This window comes from Hylaeus volcanicus, chromosome 3 (assembly GCF_026283585.1).
Source record: "Hylaeus volcanicus isolate JK05 chromosome 3, UHH_iyHylVolc1.0_haploid, whole genome shotgun sequence".
Classification (NCBI taxonomy): Eukaryota; Metazoa; Arthropoda; class Insecta; order Hymenoptera; family Colletidae; genus Hylaeus; species Hylaeus volcanicus.
In genome coordinates, this window is record NC_071978.1 from 1,810,092 (window position 1) to 1,831,284 (window position 21,193).

A 21,193-nucleotide genomic window follows, 5' to 3' on the forward strand; every position below is an offset into this window, starting at 1 on the left:
AGATATTAACGGAAAACCCCGACCAATCAGAGCGCGAGTATGCCGGTAGAGCGTAGGCTACGCGTTAGGCGGCCGCGCTCATAGGCTACCGCGGCCGCTCCATCGGCGTACTCGCGCTCTGATTGGTCAGTGTTTTCCGTTAATATCTCCTCAACGGAGCCTCGGACAACATTTTCGCTAAGGAAAAAGTTGTTTCAAATCACATCCCGAACCACCCCTTTCAAGGTGTTACAACATTTTTGAGACACCCTGTATACTCACGATTCAGTAGCGGATCGGAGACCAGCGAGAAAGAAGGGGTCAGGTGGGATGGTTCACCGATAGAGTGTACGGGAGATACCGCTATAAATTCATCTTCATTCCCCATATCTCGACTGTTCTCTCCGTCAATTGGTCTCATGGACGGCCAGCAATTCCCCTGTTGACTAGGTACAACCTCAAGGATGGAACGTTTTAGGAGCAAAACCGGATGAAGGGATTGAACGGGTTTAACGAACATTCATTGTAACGTTTTATTTGATTTTTGTTCATATTCACTGTCTGTTCGTACAGATCGTAACACATCGCGTAATACAATTTTTGTAGACGAAGTTTCTCCTCCTCTCGCGTGTTCGACGTTAAACAAAATTACTAAAAATAGACTCGATAAAATCAACCCTTCAAGTCATTTTTTTTTTTTATCCACGTCGTCGCTGGTGTTACCTAAGATGCGCGTCTCGAAGAAGAGAATCCGTTTTTCCGTGAAACGCGCAATAGAAAAACCAGGATAAATCTACTCGTTTTCTAAATGTCGAACGTCGATGCGATGTAAACGTTCTGCTTCGCTTTTAACGTTTTTTTTTTCTTTTTCGTCGAAAGATTCACTAAGAAGCGAACTCCCGCTGTATAATCAGACCACGGTCATAAAATGCATAACGGCCTCCACGAGTACGACGAAGTCGTAGATACAGAGTATAAGTTTGAAAGTTTTGATTTTTCATCGCGGAAGAGGCTTCTTGGCGTTTGGGATCTTTCGATGCTGGATTCTGTTACCCTTTGTCCAAATATCGCGTCGAATGTAACTATTATCTAGCGTCGGTTAGATCGAGTTCACTCTCGATGAAACGAAATTAGGCGTATCAGCAGTCCGATGGTTCTGAGTTTGGCCAATCAGGAGGTGCTCTACGATGAATTTCGCGCGCAACAAAGCAAAATCGTTACGGACTACGCGAGCATCTTTTGTACTGGCACTCGAGGTATCCTCTTATCGGATGGTGTGTTATCAAACGATCGTACAAACACGAATTCATCATCAACGGCAATCGTTACGCGAGTATTACGCTGGAACGCGACCCGATCTCTTGTGTCTATAGTTATGGCTGATTGTTCAGGCTGTTCAAGATCGCTACATCGTCATCGGCACGTTGGTGTATAAATCTAGTAAAAGAACGATTTAATATAATAATTAAACCGATTAACAAAAATAATATAATAAATATATATATATAATATATTTAGAATGTTATATATTATATAATTAGTTAATTATATTATAATTATGTATATAATTCATTAATTTTTGTTAATTTTAATTACTATACTAAATCGTTTATTTAAATTGCCATCTTTCTTTTGACCAATAATCCGCCATATTTGATCATTCCGAACTGTCCCGAACATGCTGGATTAATGGAGTTCTACTGTATTCCGACAAATATCAGATTATGCAGTTCCCAATGTTAATCCAAATAAAATTTCAGACTCGTAGAAACTTCCGTGAATATTAATCTGACAGTTTAACGTATTAAAGTAACAGCGCCCAAAAGAAAATCACATCAAATCTGAAGCACCAAAAACCTGTTGTTATGAGTTGCAATAAGAGAATTTGACATAGAAGAAACACGAAGGGCTAATACCCGATAGCAACAGGAATCAACTGTTTTCAGAGCTAGAAGTGTCCAGAGACTTCGACCTCGAATAGTCTGAACGGTTAGCCACAGCACTAGTTGGGAAAAACATCGCTACGATAAAACTCTCGCTGTGACAATTGGCCTAATATAAACTCTCTACAAATCTCTCTTAGACGATAAAGTACAATAAAGTTGTTCTCTGTACGCATTAACGCGATAAGTGTCGCGTTGTATCGATTACAGACGCCGCTCGATCGTCCGCCCTTCAGCTACTTTCTCTTGTCTTCTTTATGTCGCGTATTATTGCCAACGATTTGTGTCTTTGGTATATCAGTTTCCTCTTTCTTTCAAATAGTCTCCTTACCAAACTAGTCTTTCCAACAAGACATTTGTCAACACTTTCAGACGGTTCCCCTTTGTTTTAATAAAGTACTTTACAATATCGACGTTACTATTACCAGTTTCTAATGCTAATCGTGTCCGTATCAAAGATTATTACATCTGTTTGCTGGCTTCGTTGTACTTTTCTTGCTTAAGGTCTTTAAAATATTGTTATCAAATTATGTAAAAAAAATTTCATATGCGCCAAAGTTTAAACGACTTTTTCTTGAAAACATGTTTTCTAAATATATTAACACCATGTCTCACGAATCGCATTTCGGATCGAGTTCATACACTTCTGGCTTATGGCGTGAACTAAAATATTTTTCGCACCTTAAGAATTATTATTTTTTTCGAGCCATTAAAGGCACAGGTTTTGTGAAAAAATCGAACGTTTAAGTTTAAAGTATCGCCATCCTGTCAATTTTCTTTTAATATTTTCCCTACTCTAATGTAATTTCTTTTACGTTAAATTCAAACAAATACATTCTTAATAAGTTTCTATTTTTAAGCAATTATGTAATCACCCTCGTTATCAAGAGCCTTTAGTCATTTAGTGTGCAAATTTTTAATGCAACATGGAGAAAAATCAACGAGTTGATGAATCATAAATGAGTATTGCGATAAATGAGTATTGCGATAAATGAGTATTGAGATTCGTAGAAACGGCATTACTTTCTAGTCCACTTAAAAGGAGTTGAAGAATGCAATCTCCTTGATAGTTCATGAAAAAATGACTAAAGAGCAAAAAAATATAATGACCACGTTCGTCTCGTTTAACCATCACATTTCCGTTCTTAATATTTTTCGTATTTTCGAAGTTTGAAATTCGAACCCAACAGAGATATTCAAGTGTTCTGTTTCTCGCGACTCGCCTCGTATTACCTCGATCGAGCACTCGTGTAGAATACCCCTTTGGTGGTCAGACATCGGGAATGTATCTACGATGTGTACGATAACCGTTTCAATATTGGTGCATCATTAATCCCTGATGAACCAAACAGACTAGACTAAGTAGTACTCAGACGTCGTAACGTTTAATACGAACACAAATAACATCCGTAAACCTAGCTTATAACCAGGTCGCAACGAATTGGTTGTTGTAGCTTGTTTCCTCGCGTGTAAAACATTCTCCATACGAACCGTAGTTTCAAGCCTCGTTCATACTTGTGGTTGTTTCCCAGTCTAAGCTTACCTAATTCCGTAACATTGAAATACCTAGCGTAGATTGCTTTATGCAAGATTTTTCAAGTGCGTACGTGGCTTAAGGGATATAGCACGTTTCCTCGTCGCCTGTCCTACGGCTATGCGCATAGCCGCGGTTGAGACAGCGTATTGGGAAAACGAGCTAAACATAACGCAGACCTTGGGTGGCCAATTGCTTCCTGTCGGGTTACGGCAATAGTACGAACAGCGGCCGTGAAAATCCCAAAACTTTAACGTCCTTGTTCCGCCTTCGAATTGTTGACCACATACCGCCGTACCGGAGACTAACCAGCTTCTGGTGAATCCCACCAGAAGTATCTACAGTAAAGACTGGATAAGTGTAAGACAGGATTGACTGGATAAATGTAATATGATCCTAATCGATCGATACGCTTTTGACGACTGCTTTTTTCCTCGGACCTCTCTTTCTTTCACTCCTCTTCTACGTTGTAAACACAGAATAGAAACCTCAACTGGATAAATGCAACGTTTGGGTCCCGATTTTCGTGCACTTATCCAGTCTTTGCTGTACTTGCAGCGCTCGTATTGCTGGATGCGCACGCGCGCACACTCAAACCGCCACATATACACACGTACACGATAAAATTGACTTTACGACGGCAGAAAACATTCGTTCTCTTTCTCTCTCACTCTGCCTTTCTCTTCGTAATTTTTCAGCCACTCGTTCGACATCGGTTTTCCTATCTTCTTAGTCTTCGACCTTTCTATTGGTTTCGAGAAAGTCTCGCGAATGCAACGAAATGATTGAAAGTCGTTCAGCTCTGAACACGCGAGGATTCTCTTGACGTGCTTCTCTCAGCTTTGGGACACTGTTTTCCTCTTGCTCTCGATCGTACTTTAACTGGAAAACAGGTCACAGAAATCCTCGTGTTCGGAATCACACTAATGCATAGGCCTCGTTAATTCTCTGCAGTAAGAGACCTTGGCAATTACTTGTCACGGCAGACACGTATTCTAGATCGCCAGATTTATTGGCAGTTTCAAAGGAAACATTCTATACGCTTGACGATACAATGCACCGAAGTGCAAAGAGTTCATTTGTCTTGGATCACGATTTTCGCGCTTGATCCGAATAACACTGTTTACGTTCGTGCAGCGCGAGGAACTCGGCCTTATTAGCCGCGGTTTCGGTTCGAAATCACGATCTATCAATGTCGTCGCTTGAAATCAGGAACCAATCCCGCCCCACGAGATTCGAAACCTCTTCGAATGGGAACCAGCACACGTTTAAACAGTTCTTAGCGTCACAGAGAATCATCGGCGCTAACCACGATGCCTTCCTCTTCGCGAAACGTCGACAATGTTGAACTCGTTACAGATGAAACTGATGTAACAGGTAATAATTGACAGTCTACATTACACGCTAATTGGTAGCGTCGTTGAGCCAACTTCATCGCCCGAAGTCGTTGAATCCCTGACTCTGACGAGTCCGATAGAGAGACTCGAGAAAGAAGTTGAAGCAAACGCCTCGGGGATGAAGTTGAAGCAAGGACGCCAATTAAAATGTACTAAGTTCTACTGATATGTGCGCGACTTTCTCCTCGGATAAAACACATTCCGCTCGTCGAGTTCTTTTGTCGCGTTCCATCGAACGCGTCACAGGAGTTTTAAAGCGTTCACCCTCGATGGGGTTCGTCTAAAAATGGCGTAACGAGCCCGTCCTAACAAAGAAGAACTCGGAGACTTTCTCGACCGTTAGCTCGCGAGAAACTCCCGGGCTGCGGAGAACGCTACATCCGAAACCGGGATGTCATTCTTGTCGGCCCTGGAAACACGGCGAATCTTCCGATGACACCCAACTTCCGATCGTTGAAGAAGAAAAAGTTACCGGCAGTGCGTAAATTAGGTCAAGTCGAAGGAGGACGAACGTTTCAACACACGCGGGACGTAAGAAGTAGAGAGACGCGAACGGGGAGCGTAGAAACAAGCAGAGGGACGAAGTTACGAGAAATTTAGACAAGAAATGTTTGATCCTTCGCGAGTTTATCATTCGTCGAACGGTTGATCGTTGCTTTCTCGTTAGTTTCTTTGCTTCCTTCTTTTCGCCTGTGCTTCTTCCTCTAATTTTGATATCGCATCTTTTTTTTTCTTTCTAAGTCATCGTCGCGCGTTGTAAAAAAATTGCTTTTGATTTTTAGCTGCTCGAGCTGGCACGCGAGCGACGCTTGCTGTCGCTTCGTAACAAGTCTTCACCGTCGAACGACATTTAAAGTAATTACACCGAAATACGTATCGCCGGTTCGTCTAATAATATAAAATATCGATTAAACGTTATTAATTCCAACGAGCATTGATTTATCCAGCGTCGCTCGCGGCACCGAAGGGTCGGAAAAGGGGTAAAGTATGGGCAGAGGGTGAACAGTTTTAAAGAGATCTAACCGCGGATTAGTCTCGTTATCGTTAATCGTATACTCGTGATATTCGAATCATTTGCCTTTTAAACAACGCTCCGCGCGCATAATATTACGTATATATTTATACTATCGTTCTGTAACCCTTTGACTGGACGCTTGTCGCCCTATGGAGACGAATTTCTCTTTCAGCGTGATAACGGATCCGAGTACATAGACAAGGTGGTACAGAATTATATTGAAAGGAATAACATGAACGTTTTATCTTGTTTGGCAAAATACTCATACTTGAATAAAAATGAAATATTTGTGCATAACTACCTTGTAACATCTACAAAAATTGTAAACAATATGATTTTGTCCAAGAGCTAACAGTTTGATTCGAGAAGCAATTTCAAATTACTGTATAAAGCATTACAAAAAAGTTTAAAGTTAGAGGTGAAAGGAAAGTAAACACATTACTGAAAATAAATGAAAGTCGTATTTATATCGTACGTGTCCTACTCTTTTGTTGCACTCGTTTATCACGTAAACAAAAACTTGGAAAACTATGTGAACAATGGCTGTGAAGGATCACTGTTTACACGCCTGTATATAAAACTTGTCTACATACAATCAATTTTGAGAACCAGAAAATGATCAAGGATATCCCGTTACTTTGTCGCGAAGTGTAAACCATAATATAACGTCGACTCCCGCCTGGAGTAAAAATTTAATTCTAAAATCACAAATCGTTCGACTTGAGCTCGAGGTATGAATCGCTATCTACCTTCGAGAAAGCGTCAAAATCGCTTCCAAATTCGCATTCAAGAAATAGAGACAAGACACAAAAAGGTTAATGAGATACGAATCGCTCGAGTCGAAGAAACATAAACAATGTTGAACGTAATTACGTTCCAAGTATCCTTATCGCAGATGTATGAAAAAAAACAAAACAAAGGAGGCAGCTTTGTATTATGATAAATAATAACAAACGCTATAGGCTTCGACGCAAGTGTTCGTAACAAATCGTTTCGCTTCGTTTTGCCCAGTGAAAGGGTCACGACATCTTAAACAGCGATTAGGGTAACTTGGCGAAGGGGTGTTAGTCGAGTAAGTAGTCGATCGATTAATCGAGTCTCTCGATCTGCGTCTCGAGCGAGAGAAGAGGAATTAACGAATCGGTTCGTGAAACGCTACGCATCTACGGTAATCACGGAGTCAGTAACGAGACACGCACTGCACTCGAAACTCTGCTTCGACGTTTACCTATCGTATTGTACTATAATTTAAAACTATCGACGTCGTGAAACGGACGCTCGTTCGCGCGTTCCTCGATTAGGCTATCTTCGTGTACGCGAAGCTCGTCGCCTCCCCGTAATGGGACGAACTCTTTCCTCATGGAGAGAGCGTGAAACAAATTGGCGGGGGATGGAAACGAAAGAAACATCGGTAATTATTTACAATCGTCGTAATAGCTCCTCGATTTCAATGACCATGAAACATGTTGATGGGGTGAAGTTTTTGAGTGTTTTTTCTTGACGAAAAAATGCTCTTCGCTCTTGTTTTCCGAAATATATTAATTAGAATCCTATGATTCTGGGCAGAATTGTGAGTTGATTTTGCGTGTAAACATTTGCTGATAACTGTAGCATAATCCAATATGCACGACGAGGTATAGTTCGTCTTGCATTCGTTAGTAAAAATCAAGATCCAGAATACGTCAGTAATATTTACTGACGTCAAACCTATTCTAGTATGCACATGTTTGTATTGTATGTATCAATTTAATTAGTCTAAATTAAATTGTTCAATAGTCTAATTATATCATTGCATATTGCTAAAAACTCGTAGAGCTTCGTTACATTATCGTTAAACGAAATACTTAAATCCTCATTCTGTGTTTTGTATCGAGTTTTGTTTGCAAAATCCAAACGTAAACCCATCAATAGGTAATCCAACGTGCTCGGAAAGAACCATAACACATTGTCGTTCGGCGACGCCAACGTGATGTCATACGCGAGACTTTAGAATTTGCCACATCATCATAAACTCGACATCATGATCCACTTCAGAAACTCTCTCGAGACTTAAAAAAGCATCGACCGGTTTCGACTCCCTCGAGTGATAAACGTAGAAGAAAAAGATGTTATGTATGTTACTCACCTAAGATGAGAAAAATGACAAATTTCATGTGTAAATCTCGTAAAGTTGCTGTACATTTAGGAGACTGTGTTGCATGCTATTATGTAAAAAAGAAATATTAAATACGTAGAGAGGCGAGTGAAAATATAAAAGTATTATATTTGATAGAAGACTAGTAAGAAAATATTGTACAGTATAAAATAAAAAGTATTTAACTACGTCTTTGAAATAAGTACACAAAATCATATTTATTTACATATATCGTTTCATATAAAACAGACGATTGAGTCAAAAAACGGCAATGATTATTATGATTTACTGTACATCGCCAAACAATATAACGTGTGACGGTGACAGTAACTTACATGAATCCTGCTGACACGAAAGTGTTGAAAACTCATTACATATTTGCAACAAGAAGGTATATCGTGGAAATTAAGAGATAGAGTGATGTTCTTTTTATTACAAAAAGATACTAAAAGGCATCCCGCATGCAACGTAATTCAAAGTCATTGAAATCGGTGAGGTAGGTACAATCGTAAATAATTACCGAGACGTTTTCGCGTTATCTCTAGGTAGTCGCTAAAATGAATACAGACATTTGATATTCAATACCGTCGAGCGAGGTTTAGCAGAATAGTCGCGTTTGATTTTCCTCGTTGAACCTGCCGTTTTACGTTCCGTATCTGAAAAATGATGAATGAGACCTGGGTTATCTATCGATGGAACGATGGCTAGTTCGAACCGACTACGACTGGAGGAACAGGTTCATCGTTAATAAACGTTCCCGCGTGTTCTTGGTAGTCGGCGATGATCAACTGCGAAACAAACTACGTCCACAAAGTATTGTCTGTGAAGCAGATTCGAAAAATAGGTCTTGGATTGGCGTTCCTTCACCGCTAAAACGATAGACATTAAGTACGAACTGACGGATGGCCTATAAAAAAGTAACGACAAACGTCACGCGGTTACTGTTCCTAAAAAGGAAACGTTTAGGATAAAGGGATTTGGGTAGGGTGAAGATTACGCGATTAATCAAATAATAGCAACGTAGCCGCTATGCTCTCGAGTCTTCCTATCGATTAGTATTATTAGTCCGCAATAACTCGATATGACAGGTTGCTAAGTTTGGCCGCTTCTAGGTTTTCTTAGGTATACTTCTCTACCGTCGCTATACGTTCGCTGCTCCCCCGGGATCGTTGGTGGTTCAAGATGCGCCGCAAAACGCGTTGGCCTGTTCTTTTATAAAACGTTAAAACGCCTTATTCTAATCGCCCGACGAACGAAGCAACGGTACGCTCGGTAAATAGACCATCTCTCCCTGGAATGAAACGCTAGTACAACGGCGACCCCGTCCAGTCTCGATTCGAAGGAATCGAAGCAGACACGTCTCGGGAAGAAAACTACCTCTAAATTGGACTCTAAGAATTACAAAACGCACGTGAATGTTTGATTTCGGTAGCGACCGGGTTTGCGGTTCATCTTGAACGTATCCCGGGAGTGAAGAGATCAAGTGTATTCAAAGTCCTTCGTTCCATTGGGATCGAGAGAGTCGCCCGGGCTTTTGGAATACGTTATTGATCACTCTGAACTCTACGTTGTTCCTACTCGACAGAAGACTACTTTTCTTCCCTGAGGAGGGCCTCCTCGGCCTCCTTTCGCCTCGCTTTCGCTTCCTTCTTGGCTCTCTTCTTTTCCTCCTTCGCCAGTTTCTTAGCTTCTTTCTGCCTGGTTTTCTCCGCTTTCTCCTCCTCCTTCTGACGAGCCTTCTCAGCCTTCTCGCGCTCCTTCTCCCTCTCTTTCTCCTTCTTTGATTTCTGGACCTCTTGAACCACCGACAACTTCGGTGTCGATTGCGGCCTCTTCGTCGACGTTCTCGCTAACGACCCAGACGTCGAGGTTGCCCCGCTGGTCGAGCCTCTAGGACTCGGTGATGTTTCTAGTTGGGTTACGATTTTTTGAGCACATCTGCGGACCAAAAATTTCGAATATACGTTGCAAAAGGATGGAGCCACAGCTGTCAGTGGATAGCATAAATCAGCGTTTCCCAACACTTTAACTACACCGGGACTACTTCGTCGGCGGTCGTTTGGTTTATGCTAGTACAGTAGAACCTCGATTATCAGAATTAATCGGGGAACATGGGTGCTGGGATAAGGGAAGTTTCTAATTAAATGTTTTACGTGTTTCGTGTCGATTTTCTAATAAAGATTTCAAAAAAACACAACACAAATATTGATAATAAAAATTACAAATAATAAATTTAAATATAGCTTTTCGACATATAATAGGTCCATGATACGGTATCATTTCGTTTTATCTCCATTCCGTGAACTAACAGAAAACTGTACATTTTAAAATTTCATTTTTCGCCGCTTTAGCAGTTTTCCTATTAGTAGAAACTGTTGCAAATAGTTCTCAATAGCAATTGATTTGCCAATATCGTATTTTTTGCCCGATATAATTGTATTGTCACCACTCTTAAGATCTCTAAGAAGTTATATGCAATTGTCGTGGGAAGAATTCGAGAATCTTTTTGGGTAATGGTGCTCGAATAATCGAGTTTCTACTGTATTATATTCGCTACATGTATTCCGCGTCTGGAGTGGAGAATATCCTCGCATATTTCTCAATAATAGCCCCCTTAATTGTATCGTTCTCCAAGTACGGAGGTATAAAAACGTTGGCCTATTACCGTATCCTAGTAGAGGCTTTCCCTGCGCGATAGTCCCTTTGGAACTCCTTGATCGGTGGCAATCTACGTTCCCGGTTTTCCCTCATGACTTCCTCCTCTTCGGTAACTTGCTGAACAGGATCCTGGTACTCCTGGTATGCGTCGATAAAGTACACAAAGTTAGCGAACTCGATATACAGTAATTCCCGCTTTCAAGTGACAAAACCCGAATCGTCAGCTTGCTTAAAAGCTGAGGGGAGATAACGATTTTTATTTGAGTGGGGATGACACCGTCACTTAAATTTATTGTGAAACAAAAAGTGTCACTTGAAAGAGAAAATCACTGTTTCCAAGCATTCCTTCTCCACACTCGACAGACCTGAATCCTCAGTTTCATAGATTGCGTCTGCGAACGTCTTAAGGTCGCTCCAGAAGGTTGCCTCACCCTTGTAGGTTTCCCTAGACTGGAACTTCCTGTGCTACTTGCAGAAGACGAACTCGACGAAGATACGGAAGACACTCCTGCGCCAATAAAGGCGAAGCAACGTTAGACATGTCCCTTTGTTTACTCGTCTTCTTTCAATTAGGGTAAACGTACCATCCTACACCGAATCGATCGTTTTCTGTACTTGAGGTCAGGGGTCTTGAGTGAATTGAAATATATCGTAGCTCGCGAGAAATTGGAGAGGATGAAGAGTGGGGCTAAGTCTTGGTTTCATCGTTTTTTTAAATTGTTTAAAATATATAGTATATCTAAGTTTGATCGAATTTAAAAAAATCATACTTTTACATCTTATATTTTTGTAACATATTCGTAAATAGTGAAATGCTAATTTATGTGAACTACGATATGTTTCAATTTCTTCAGTGTTCCTGATATCGAAAGTGATATATTGAAGGTGATCGATTTGGCGTGGAATTTATTTGTATTATATTTATTTATATATATTATTGGTACTTATTTTGTTAGAAATCTATTTCAGGTGTCGCATGAACGAAGTAAACTGCGAAAGAACTGTACTACTTAATCTTCGCATCCATATTGCTTTGTCTCGATTTTAAGTATAATTTGTACAATTTTTTTCAGTGTTATCAAGAAAGCAAAGTAAATACTGATTAAATAATTATTTTTCTTTACGAAGACGAGCAACTTACTTGTTAACATTTTTACCTTCGGTACAAATTCCGAGTAATAAATAAAAGATTTTGTTTTACTAGTTGTACGTCAGATAAGAATTTATGACTGCTCGATTGAGTGTGCGTCACGAGTGAATTGATACGCTATGTATGTATTCGTCCAATATCATTCGAATACATTTTTTGTTATGGAGTGTAGTTCACAAGTCTAACCACGTTCTTTGATATCCCATTTTAATTTTGTGCATCATTTTATAAATGTAGTAATAATTCTTTAGTTTTGCAAAAGGTATCGGAAAGGTTTTAAAAGTTGTTGAAACATCCATAATAAAGGATTTCTTCACAACTAGTAGCTTCTCGGTATAGAACCGTCTTACGTTAACGTGTCGATTACTGTCTACCTTGCGTAATTTATCTGCAACGTTTACGAACCAGAAATAGAGGATGAGCCGCTCGCCATAGAATACAGAGACGCAGAGGCTGGTACATTTCCAGGAAGCCATCTGCCACCTGGACCAGTCACCCCTACAGACACTCCCGTGCCCATGTTGTACTCTGACGCACTCTGTGGCAGCACCCAGGACTTCCCTGACATCGAGTACTACGGAAAATAACGAGCCGTTGTTAACGAGCCGTTGTTAACGAGCCGTTCGTAATGATAACGATGTAAGAACGTTTATTTTCAAATTGGAGATGCTGCAAGCAACGGTTACAAAATAAGTTAATTTTGTCTGCAAAACAATTTTAGTCATAATGGGGCAATATTATCAGACTTTGTTAAAGGGTAAGTGGCACATGCAAGATCACAAATGGCGCCCTTTTATGAATTTTTTTAATGCTTGGTTCAGTGTTTATCTGTTCGAAAGATACATGTTTGAAAATATCAGATAAACATGTTCAAATAACACATTTTTGATTCGTCCATGTGAAGTGATCATCACACCTCAAAATCAGATAGAGAATCACTTGTTACAAGGTGCCCACACCAAGAACCAATGCGTCAGACAGACTGTGTTTAACCCAAGGTTTAAATGGATGAATACAAATACGTAGAATTAATTTCTACGCTTAACACGATCCAATTGCGCAAAGGTAGCGCAGCGAAACGAACTTACGGAATTTTCGACTAATTTTGGCTTTCGTTATTATTGGACGGGTAGCGTTTAAAGCAACGGCGAAGTACTCCAGGGCTTTAATCGAAGAAGCATACTCGAGGGGGCCGAACGAATTATTTACGGGTCGTTTGTAGTGTACACGGCGGAAATTTCGCGAGATTAATTGCAGAGAAATGCAAAAAGAGCGGACTGCGCATTCAGGTCCGACGATATTTATGAATACAGCTTCGAACCGAGTGGTCATACGTCGCGCGACGTGGCATTCAGATCTGTTGAAAGGCGACGAGGGCTTTCCGAGTCCGCTCCAATTACCCGCAATTTTACGCTACCGGAATCGAATGGATCAACGCGAACCTAGCGTTGCCGTGTTCGTGTTTCTAAACCTCGATTCCCAAACGTAAATGAAATTCTTGGATGTCCAAGAGTCGTCTACACCGTGTGTGAGTAAACATTCTGCAACAGTGACTGGAAAGGGTGTAACGAGTTTGAGGGCCATTTCACGCAAATGTGAAACGTTTGGAGTAACATTTTGCATTCGGTAGTTAAGTACGCGAATACAACAAGAAAGATTTGTTTTTAATTTTAATCGAATCACGTACGATCACTCGCGATACTTCCCTTGTGAGAAGGTCTCTTGACGGGTACAGTTCGGTGAAATATTAAGTAGTTGACGTGGACGTTGAAAAAGGAAGTCGCATAATTATCAACGCTACTTACGTCCCGTGGAATTAGAGTCTGCTTCAAACGCAGGATCTTCGCTCTGCATATGACGCATCTCAGAGGTAGAAGCCTCTGCGAAACGGCCATTTGTATCGTCTTGACGAAACAGCGCCTGCAACATACGAGAACAGAGACCTCCATTGTGAAGACTAAAATAGTATTCAACAAAATTTTGATCTTCATCAAATTAAATAGAAATAAATTTATTGAAATCGAACAAAAGATGAAATCAGTACCGAATGGTACTGACTGTTTATTTACTAGGTTTTATCAATTTAATATACTTTCAATAATAGTTCTGTTTTGATTATGTTTGAGCTGAAGATCGTCATAATTATTTCTTCTTTTAGATTCGTTTATTAAATGCGAATCTTGACTGTGACAAATGACTATGTCTTTTTTACTTCATTTTGAAAAACTACCAACGTACAAGCCAAGAAAATTTCCATTTAAAATAGCATTAACTATCTCCGTCTAGGTTTCAAAATAGACGTTATTCAGAAAGTGCTAAAGGTTACTCGCGTACACAACCTCTCGATTACGTTTGATGAACTAACACACAGATCTCTCCAGGTAGAAACTTCTCTTGGAAGCACACGGTATTTGAATATTTTAAGTAGTTTACCTGCAGACCACACGGTGCCCACATGGAGCCGTTTGCATCGTAGCTCTGGCGTTCACGCAGATCACACACTGCAAGAATAAAGCGAACGATAATTCAGATCTAATCCCGATGGAGGATACCAACTACGTTAAATATGATAACTCGATCTCCGTAACTAGCATTTGGGATTAATTCCCTGGTAAGTTAAAGCATCGCACGCGGTGAAATTGATGAAAAGGTCGAAGGTGAAACCCTATCAACCCTTCGTGGGAGTTTCTGATTAGTCAGCAGATATTTTCAGGAGGTAAATGATCAGCTTTCGTCGCCTGCGTCTCGTCAAAGAAAGGGAGTGTTCTTCAATAGAGACGGTCTAAATATTGTGTTAATTAATAATGTAAACTCAGATTGTTTTATTTAAAAAATACTTTATTAGTCATTGAATCAGTTTTAGGCACAAGTACAATATGGTTTGCCTTTATCGCGTTGATCGTCACGTAACCCACGTATGGGTAACAGAGATTTTCACTAAGAAATTCAAAAGCTAATTCTGAAGATCAGGTGTTACAGAAAACAAAGTCTGGATAGGATTGGTGAATTTTCATCAGGTTATAAAAATAAATACTATCGGAAATGTTCAATGATACGGTTACCAATTTTATAAGAACACAATTTCAGCTTCTTAAATATTTTCATTAGTATGTCTGCCACTGAAGGCGTTAATAAAAAATGCCTTCACAATTTTTTTTTATTTACACTAAACCATCAACGCTTCCTTATCCTTAACAAATTAAAGTAAAGGTTACATTTTGTATACATTGTGATTTGCCAAAGTTAACGTAACAACGCGACCATATATGAAAACCTTAAATAGAATTTGTGTCCGCAATAATTTGCATAGTCCTAATCGTGAGACAAACCAGGAAGGAAATATGAAAGTGGAACAAACGTTTATGCGAACGTGATTTGCATCCTGCGTACCTCGTACAAGAAAATTTACGAACACTGAGTTTTTACTGCCAAAATATTTATTTCGTTGTCTGAACATCAAAAATCTACAAAGTACAAACAAGAACCGGTTTTACGTTACATTATCGACCCTGTAACTCTGAAAAATATTTGGTTTTCGTTCATCCCATGTTACGTCCACCACCTAAAGAAAAATATACAATCGTCATTTCTCTGCTGTACTTGTGAAATTAGTACTTTCCAAAAGAATTAAGATCACCTCCTCCCATTGGGTTGGGTATACCCATGTTGCCCATGTTGCCCATGTCCATTCCACCACCACCCGGCATGGGAATATTCGGTCCTCCTTGTCCACCCTGTCCCCCTTGTCCCCCCTGTGCAGCGAGTTGACGCATCAAGGTTCTTCTCATCCTCGACTTCTCAATAGATACCATTGGTCCATTCGCGGCGGTTGAAAGTCCAGATGGAAGTTCGGATGGCGGTGGGCCACATAGAGGAAGTCCATTTGGTGGTGGTCCATTTGGTGGTGGTCCATTTGGGGGTGGGCCGTTTGGTGGAGGAATACAATCTTGGGAACCCCCTTGTGGACTTCGTCTCTCCCTAAGCTGGTTAAGAGCCTCCGTCTGATTGTCATCGAACGCCAACGAAGATGCAGTAACCTCCAATAAATGTTAAGCGTACTTTACCCAACCTTGTCACAAAATCTGGCGCAAATACGATGGTAGATAGGTTCTGTTGCAAGTCTGAGGAGAGTGGTATGTACAAAGCGTGTCATACAGAAGTAGCCACCTGAATGTCTCTTTCGGTTGTGACGATAGAAAAACTACTTCACAAGCAATTCGAGTAATTATGCAGAGAAACGAATCGCCTACAGATTTCAATAATTTAAAGATATGTTATTTACTAATATGCCTCGCTGTTAAACGTCTATCGATTTTTGTTTATTTAACTTTTAAACAATCTTATAGACTACTCTTTCTGTTTCTCAGCACAGTTTAAAACGAACCAAATTCAAATCTAGGCTACCAGAGGACAAGTCCCCGAATGAAATGACCTATAGGTCATTGTTCCATTCTGTTCGCTTGCTTTTGCTTTGCAAACTGGGGCGAAGTTTTCTTGGAAAACGAACCTTTGCCTCTGGAAGAGAATCACGCTCGTTATTACAAGTTTCACCATTTCTTTTAGCACATCCGTTCAGTAGACTTTGGCCCCGGCTCTAACACCTGTTTCACAAAAGTGAAGGCGCGGCACACCTTGATGGGACACGCCCCACAAAACAATTGCTTTCTGGTTCGTTAGATTTCAATCCACTTACGAATGATTTTAAACTGGTCAGAGTGTTTCAGATTTCTCATTAAAATATTAACAGGAAAGCTTGTGTGTATATCAGACTGTTTTGACATAAAACTGTGAATCCTGGTGGGAATTAAAGATGACGATGTTTCTTTTTTTTATGATGAACTCCACACTTGTAACAGAACTTATGACAGGACTAGGTCAGTGGAGTGTTGACACTCCAAATTTTGATTTACATAGTAACTGGGCCTCGAAAATTGAATGTGAGATGGCAATGTGACCAAGAGAATTGGTTAGGGATGGAAAAAATATCAAACGGCGAATACAAGACGAATAGCTTACGATCTGTTAACGTACAGTGTGCCAGTTTATCTATTATTCGGATAGACTTTTATTCATCTCTGGAATATAGAAATAAACATTACTTTTGACTGAGAATTTAATAATATATCTATTTTGGTTACAACAGTTATAATCCCTGATTTGTGGGACTTGAAAAGATGAAGCTGAAACCTGAAGAGTCGAAATATGTTAACGAAGATCTTTGCTTACAGAAAGCGCCAACATGGCGGCAACGCCGACGATGGATAGTAGACTCTTCATGACTCCTGATGTCTCGATGCTCAACACTGTTCTTCCTGATTTCAGATCGAAGGAATAAATAGCGTACACTGGGTGCATCACGTCATCGCGGGAAAAAAAGGGTAGGAGGAACAAAAAGCAGATAGATGAACGTTGCACGGCGCATCTCACGCGAAAAGAACTCGTTGAAGACAGAAAATCATTTCTGTCGTCATTATCGGCTTCCCCGATTGTCGACTATTGTTCTCTCCCCGCGATACGTTATTCTCCCTCTCGTTTTATTTTTGTTTCCATCGCGAATAACAACGGAAATGATGAACGGACTTGAGACACGGACACGAGTCCAGGTGACATGAAAGCATTGTTCAGTTGTACACACGGAAGAAAATTAACGCTCATGGTCCGAGGTTCCTGCGTTTACCTCGCGTTCCTTTTAATCTTATCGCTCGTACTATCGTAAGCCTAATTTCAATTTAACAATTGCGATAGTCATCGCATCCGGAAACCAATTTTTTCTGCAACAACAATATTTAAACGTAGGTGTTATGAGACATCGAAACTGCGTAATCCTTCTTCGCGTCGTACGAGAGTCATTCAAATATAAACCGGACTTCTTTTTATGCAGCTGTATCGAGGATAGATAAAAATACCAATGAATCGCCTTATTTTTCTACGTAGGACATACAGAAATATGTCTAACAGAAATACATTTTCTTCATCAGACACGAAGCTTTCTGATCGCATCATAGAAAATAGAATTTAGCTGATCCAGTAGTAAATTGCGTACGCACGAAACATGTTACTCTACATAGTCGAATTATATCATGAGAAATCAATTTTCTATGAAAAATGTCATTTGTAGTTTAATATTTTATCATCGAAGTAAAAGAATCCTGCATCTAAAGGACTGTGTTGATAGAAGTAGCTGACGATTCGCCCAGAGTAAGTGTTATTAGGGTTATTAAAGCTCGAACGGGTCGTTGATGACGCAATCCGGAAATTTTCTATTGGTTCCAGGCATTTACGAACGTTGAAAGTGTCTCTCGTACATTGTTTGTATGTATCTCAGCCGCCGTAACTGACATGATCGAATTACGCGTCGACTTAATCGAAATATTAATAGTTTGCCGAGGCTGGACGAGCACGTCAGGAGTCGCACAGCTAGCTCTTTGTCAGCTCGGTTAATCGACTTTTGCAACCCGTTGAGCGGCCTATTCGCTCGGAAATTGCAACTTTCCCGGACCAATGGCTGTCTTTCGAGCGCCACAGAGAGGCCTTTCTGTGCAGCATCCGACTAGAGCGTCGAAAATTCTATGTGCAGCTACTTTGACCTCACTCTCAGAGGTGTATTAATACATTCCACAGCTTTCTGGGTCAGTGTATCTTTTCATCTTTTTTTAAAACTTTTTATGGAAATTCTCCGTTACGTTTAATCCCTTGCTGAATGACAGTAAATTTTCAAAGAAAAGATCGCGAGCACGTACAATAACAGGTTTAACAAAAGGGGATTTTATTTTTTAATAAACGTAGTCGCTGTGAACGCTTAAACGACATCATCTTTTGCGTTTATTTCTAATCGTACGAAGTTTCATTTAAAATAAAAATAATGGATGTATCCCATATCTTTTGCAGCATTAAAAAACAAAATCTTAAAGTCCTATTGTACTCTGGAATATACGCAACTTGGCTGTGTCAGTCTTTCGCAGACTGGTATTTTACATCTTTGCCCCACTAAATAAAATTCTGTTGGAAGAACGCGGAAATAATATTACATTTAAGCTGTCCGCTGTTTTCCCTGTTCCCTCAGAGACGTTTATGCAACGACGTTTCAATAAGAAATATCTTCACGCATTTACTGTCGTTATAAAATGGTATATGCGCAGCGTTTGTGAAACGCTTCATAAACATCCAGTCGAGTTATTGTCAATACCAGATAACTTTATGTTCCCTTAGTTGATTTAAAGGACAAAGATGACATTTTTCTGCGAAGTTTACTCTTTTGAAGAATAGAATTAAATATCTTATGTAAAAACATTTTTTTGAAAGCTTCTTCCCCTCATAAAATATTGAACAATTCCGCTTGAAACGGAACGTTCTGTACATGCAGAAAATTAGCTCGATAAACATACATTTTCATAATCGAATCCAAAGTAATTGGAATTATGCGGGATTCGAGTGTGTTTAAACTGGAATAGGATACGAAGGAAAATGCAATGCAAATTAAAATGCAAGTTACGGTAGTCGGATCAGCAGTAAGACTCTTTTATCGAGAGAACGGAATTGATTCCTTGAAATTGTTCACTGACGTCACGACAGAGACGGTTTCTTTTATTCCTGTTTCTTTACTCGCGGGGAAACGAGAAAATCTTATTCTCCCGTCAATCATCGACCTCCATCCTGGTGAAATTACGAATTAGGCTTGATTACGTTGTGTCCTTCGTAGGCGAGAGAGAAAGTAACGAGGTTACCCCAAGAAACCTTGAAGAGAAAAGTGGAGGCGGACATGGTGGCAAACGCAGCTGACCTTACCCACTAACCATGCTTTGGGATAATTCAGAAACTCCCCTGTAGGGTCTCCCTGGGACGTTAATTGGATCAGAGGCTACTCGATCTTCCCGCAGGAAATTTCTTTCGTTCGATGGGAAGATTAAGTGAAATCTCCCTTGCGGTTATTCGTCGAATCGAGTACTAGATTTTCAAGTTATCCGGCCAAGCGATTCAGTTACAGCTTATTGAGAAAGATTTTCAAAGAAGATATTATTTTTCGCAACGACAACAAATTATGTTTGTAATTTTAGTCGCGATGGACAGTCGAACGACTCCATTCTTCGCGTTTAATTGAATTTATTAGGGTGGTTCTTCGAAGGGTGAGTTACGAATTCTTATGCGCTCAGGGTCCCAAATTCTGGTAATATATAACGCGTGTAAACAAAACATTTTTATTTCTTACGAATTCAATACAAAACAATAATTTCTTAATACACGATAATAACGAGTTGAACAAAATCCTAAAAATACTTTCCTTTAAATCGGTAACAATGGAAAAAACAATTTGTGGTATGTTCAAATAAACGAACTTAATTTTCAAATGCTGGAAATTCCGACATTTTATTACATGAAAACAGTAGTTGCAATATTGTTTGGCATGTTATTGCACAAGTGTAGATAATGGGTTTGTGGCTGCAAAGTCACGCTTGATTACAGAGGGTTAAATCGAGGTTTTACTGTAATTATGAGGGTTAGAATAGTGGATAGCAGTTCACTCACCTCATCTTCCTGCGAAGAGGCTAACTCTGGCTCGTTCTCCTCTAGCTTTGTTAACAGTTTATCCTGAAACAAAACATTAACATTTGTACGTTTGAACGGAAATATGAATAGTAGTCCTTAGCATTTATTCTTGTCGCTATTTTATTGTTTTTTCTAAGCCAAGCAAGTTGAAAGTCTGTTCGCTTTCGTGAAAGGTTGAATCATAATGATATAATGCTTCAACAATAGTTACCAGCGCTATTATTGCCCCACGGATACTAGGAATCAATCGATACATTATTTCTTTCTTGCGAATCCTTGTTTTACGCTTTCCGCCGTAGCTCTTTTTACCTACTCGCGCCACGCGATCTTTCAAGTTGGTAAACTCGCCCTTTCACCGTCTACCAAACAAACGAAAAGTTCCACACAACCACTTCTTGGCTAGCGGATTCAACGATCCGTTGACTTCGGTCTTCGAGAGATTTCATGAAATTCAAAGCATGCTGCTGCATCCCTGAAAAGTCACCCATTCCCACCAGAAACAATGACGAGGTTTCCTCGTCAGTTTCGATAAAACTTCTCAGACTTGCGAGGCGGTCAAAAACAAGAGACAGTATTTTCTTTCGCAGAGATAAATCATGTAATTCTATACAGGGTGTCCCAAAACTCGGGGAGGAGCCGGAAATGGGGGGTAGCTGAGACGATTCTGAACAACAATTTCCTTTGCAAAAATGTCGGATGGGGCTTCGTTAAGGAGATATTAAGCGAAAACCCCGACCAATCAGAGCGCGAGGATGCCGATGCAGCGCTCGCGGTAGCCAATGAGCGCGGCCGCTTAGCGCGTAGCCTTCGCTACCGCGGCCGCTCCAACGGTCTACGCG

The 21,193-nt window shown here is 40.1% G+C and overlaps 2 protein-coding genes across 2 annotated transcripts in view; both read right to left on the reverse strand.

Annotated features, from left to right (window-relative positions):
• Positions 1-2,899: 2,899 nt before the first annotated feature.
• LOC128874331 (fl(2)d-associated complex component-like) overlaps positions 2,900-21,193 on the reverse strand; it is a 50,842-nt gene continuing 32,548 nt past the window's right edge. Inside the window, exons 3-9 of the mRNA XM_054118981.1 lie at positions 20,334-20,396; positions 14,244-14,311; positions 13,616-13,730; positions 12,216-12,384; positions 11,026-11,168; positions 10,668-10,798; positions 2,900-9,940 (exon numbers count right to left, since the gene is read on the reverse strand). Coding sequence (XP_053974956.1) covers positions 9,592-9,940; positions 10,668-10,798; positions 11,026-11,168; positions 12,216-12,384; positions 13,616-13,730; positions 14,244-14,311; positions 20,334-20,396 — 1,038 coding nt within the window. The 3' untranslated portion in view covers positions 2,900-9,591. The remainder of the gene's footprint in view (positions 9,941-10,667; positions 10,799-11,025; positions 11,169-12,215; positions 12,385-13,615; positions 13,731-14,243; positions 14,312-20,333; positions 20,397-21,193) is intronic.
• On the reverse strand, positions 15,230-17,196 carry LOC128874336 (basic salivary proline-rich protein 4-like). Its single transcript, XM_054118990.1, has 3 exons — positions 17,037-17,196; positions 15,448-15,847; positions 15,230-15,372 (listed from the first exon to the last, which is right to left on the reverse strand). The coding sequence occupies exons 1-3, from the start codon at positions 17,163-17,165 to the stop codon at positions 15,350-15,352; spliced, it is 552 nt and encodes a 183-aa protein (XP_053974965.1). The 5' UTR covers positions 17,166-17,196; the 3' UTR covers positions 15,230-15,349.

Excerpts from the sequence above, each read along its gene's own strand:
- LOC128874336 (XM_054118990.1), bottom strand. The coding sequence starts at position 17,165 with ATGCACCCAGTGTACGCTATTTATTCCTTCGATCTGAAATCAGGAAGA. Across the intron at positions 15,848-17,036 it reads CCGCCATGTTGGCGCTTTCT|GTTACTGCATCTTCGTTGGC; the intron begins GTAAGCAAAGAT and ends CATTTATTGGAG. Across the intron at positions 15,373-15,447 it reads ACCCAACCCAATGGGAGGAG|GTGGTGGACGTAACATGGGA; the intron begins GTGATCTTAATT and ends ATTTTTCTTTAG.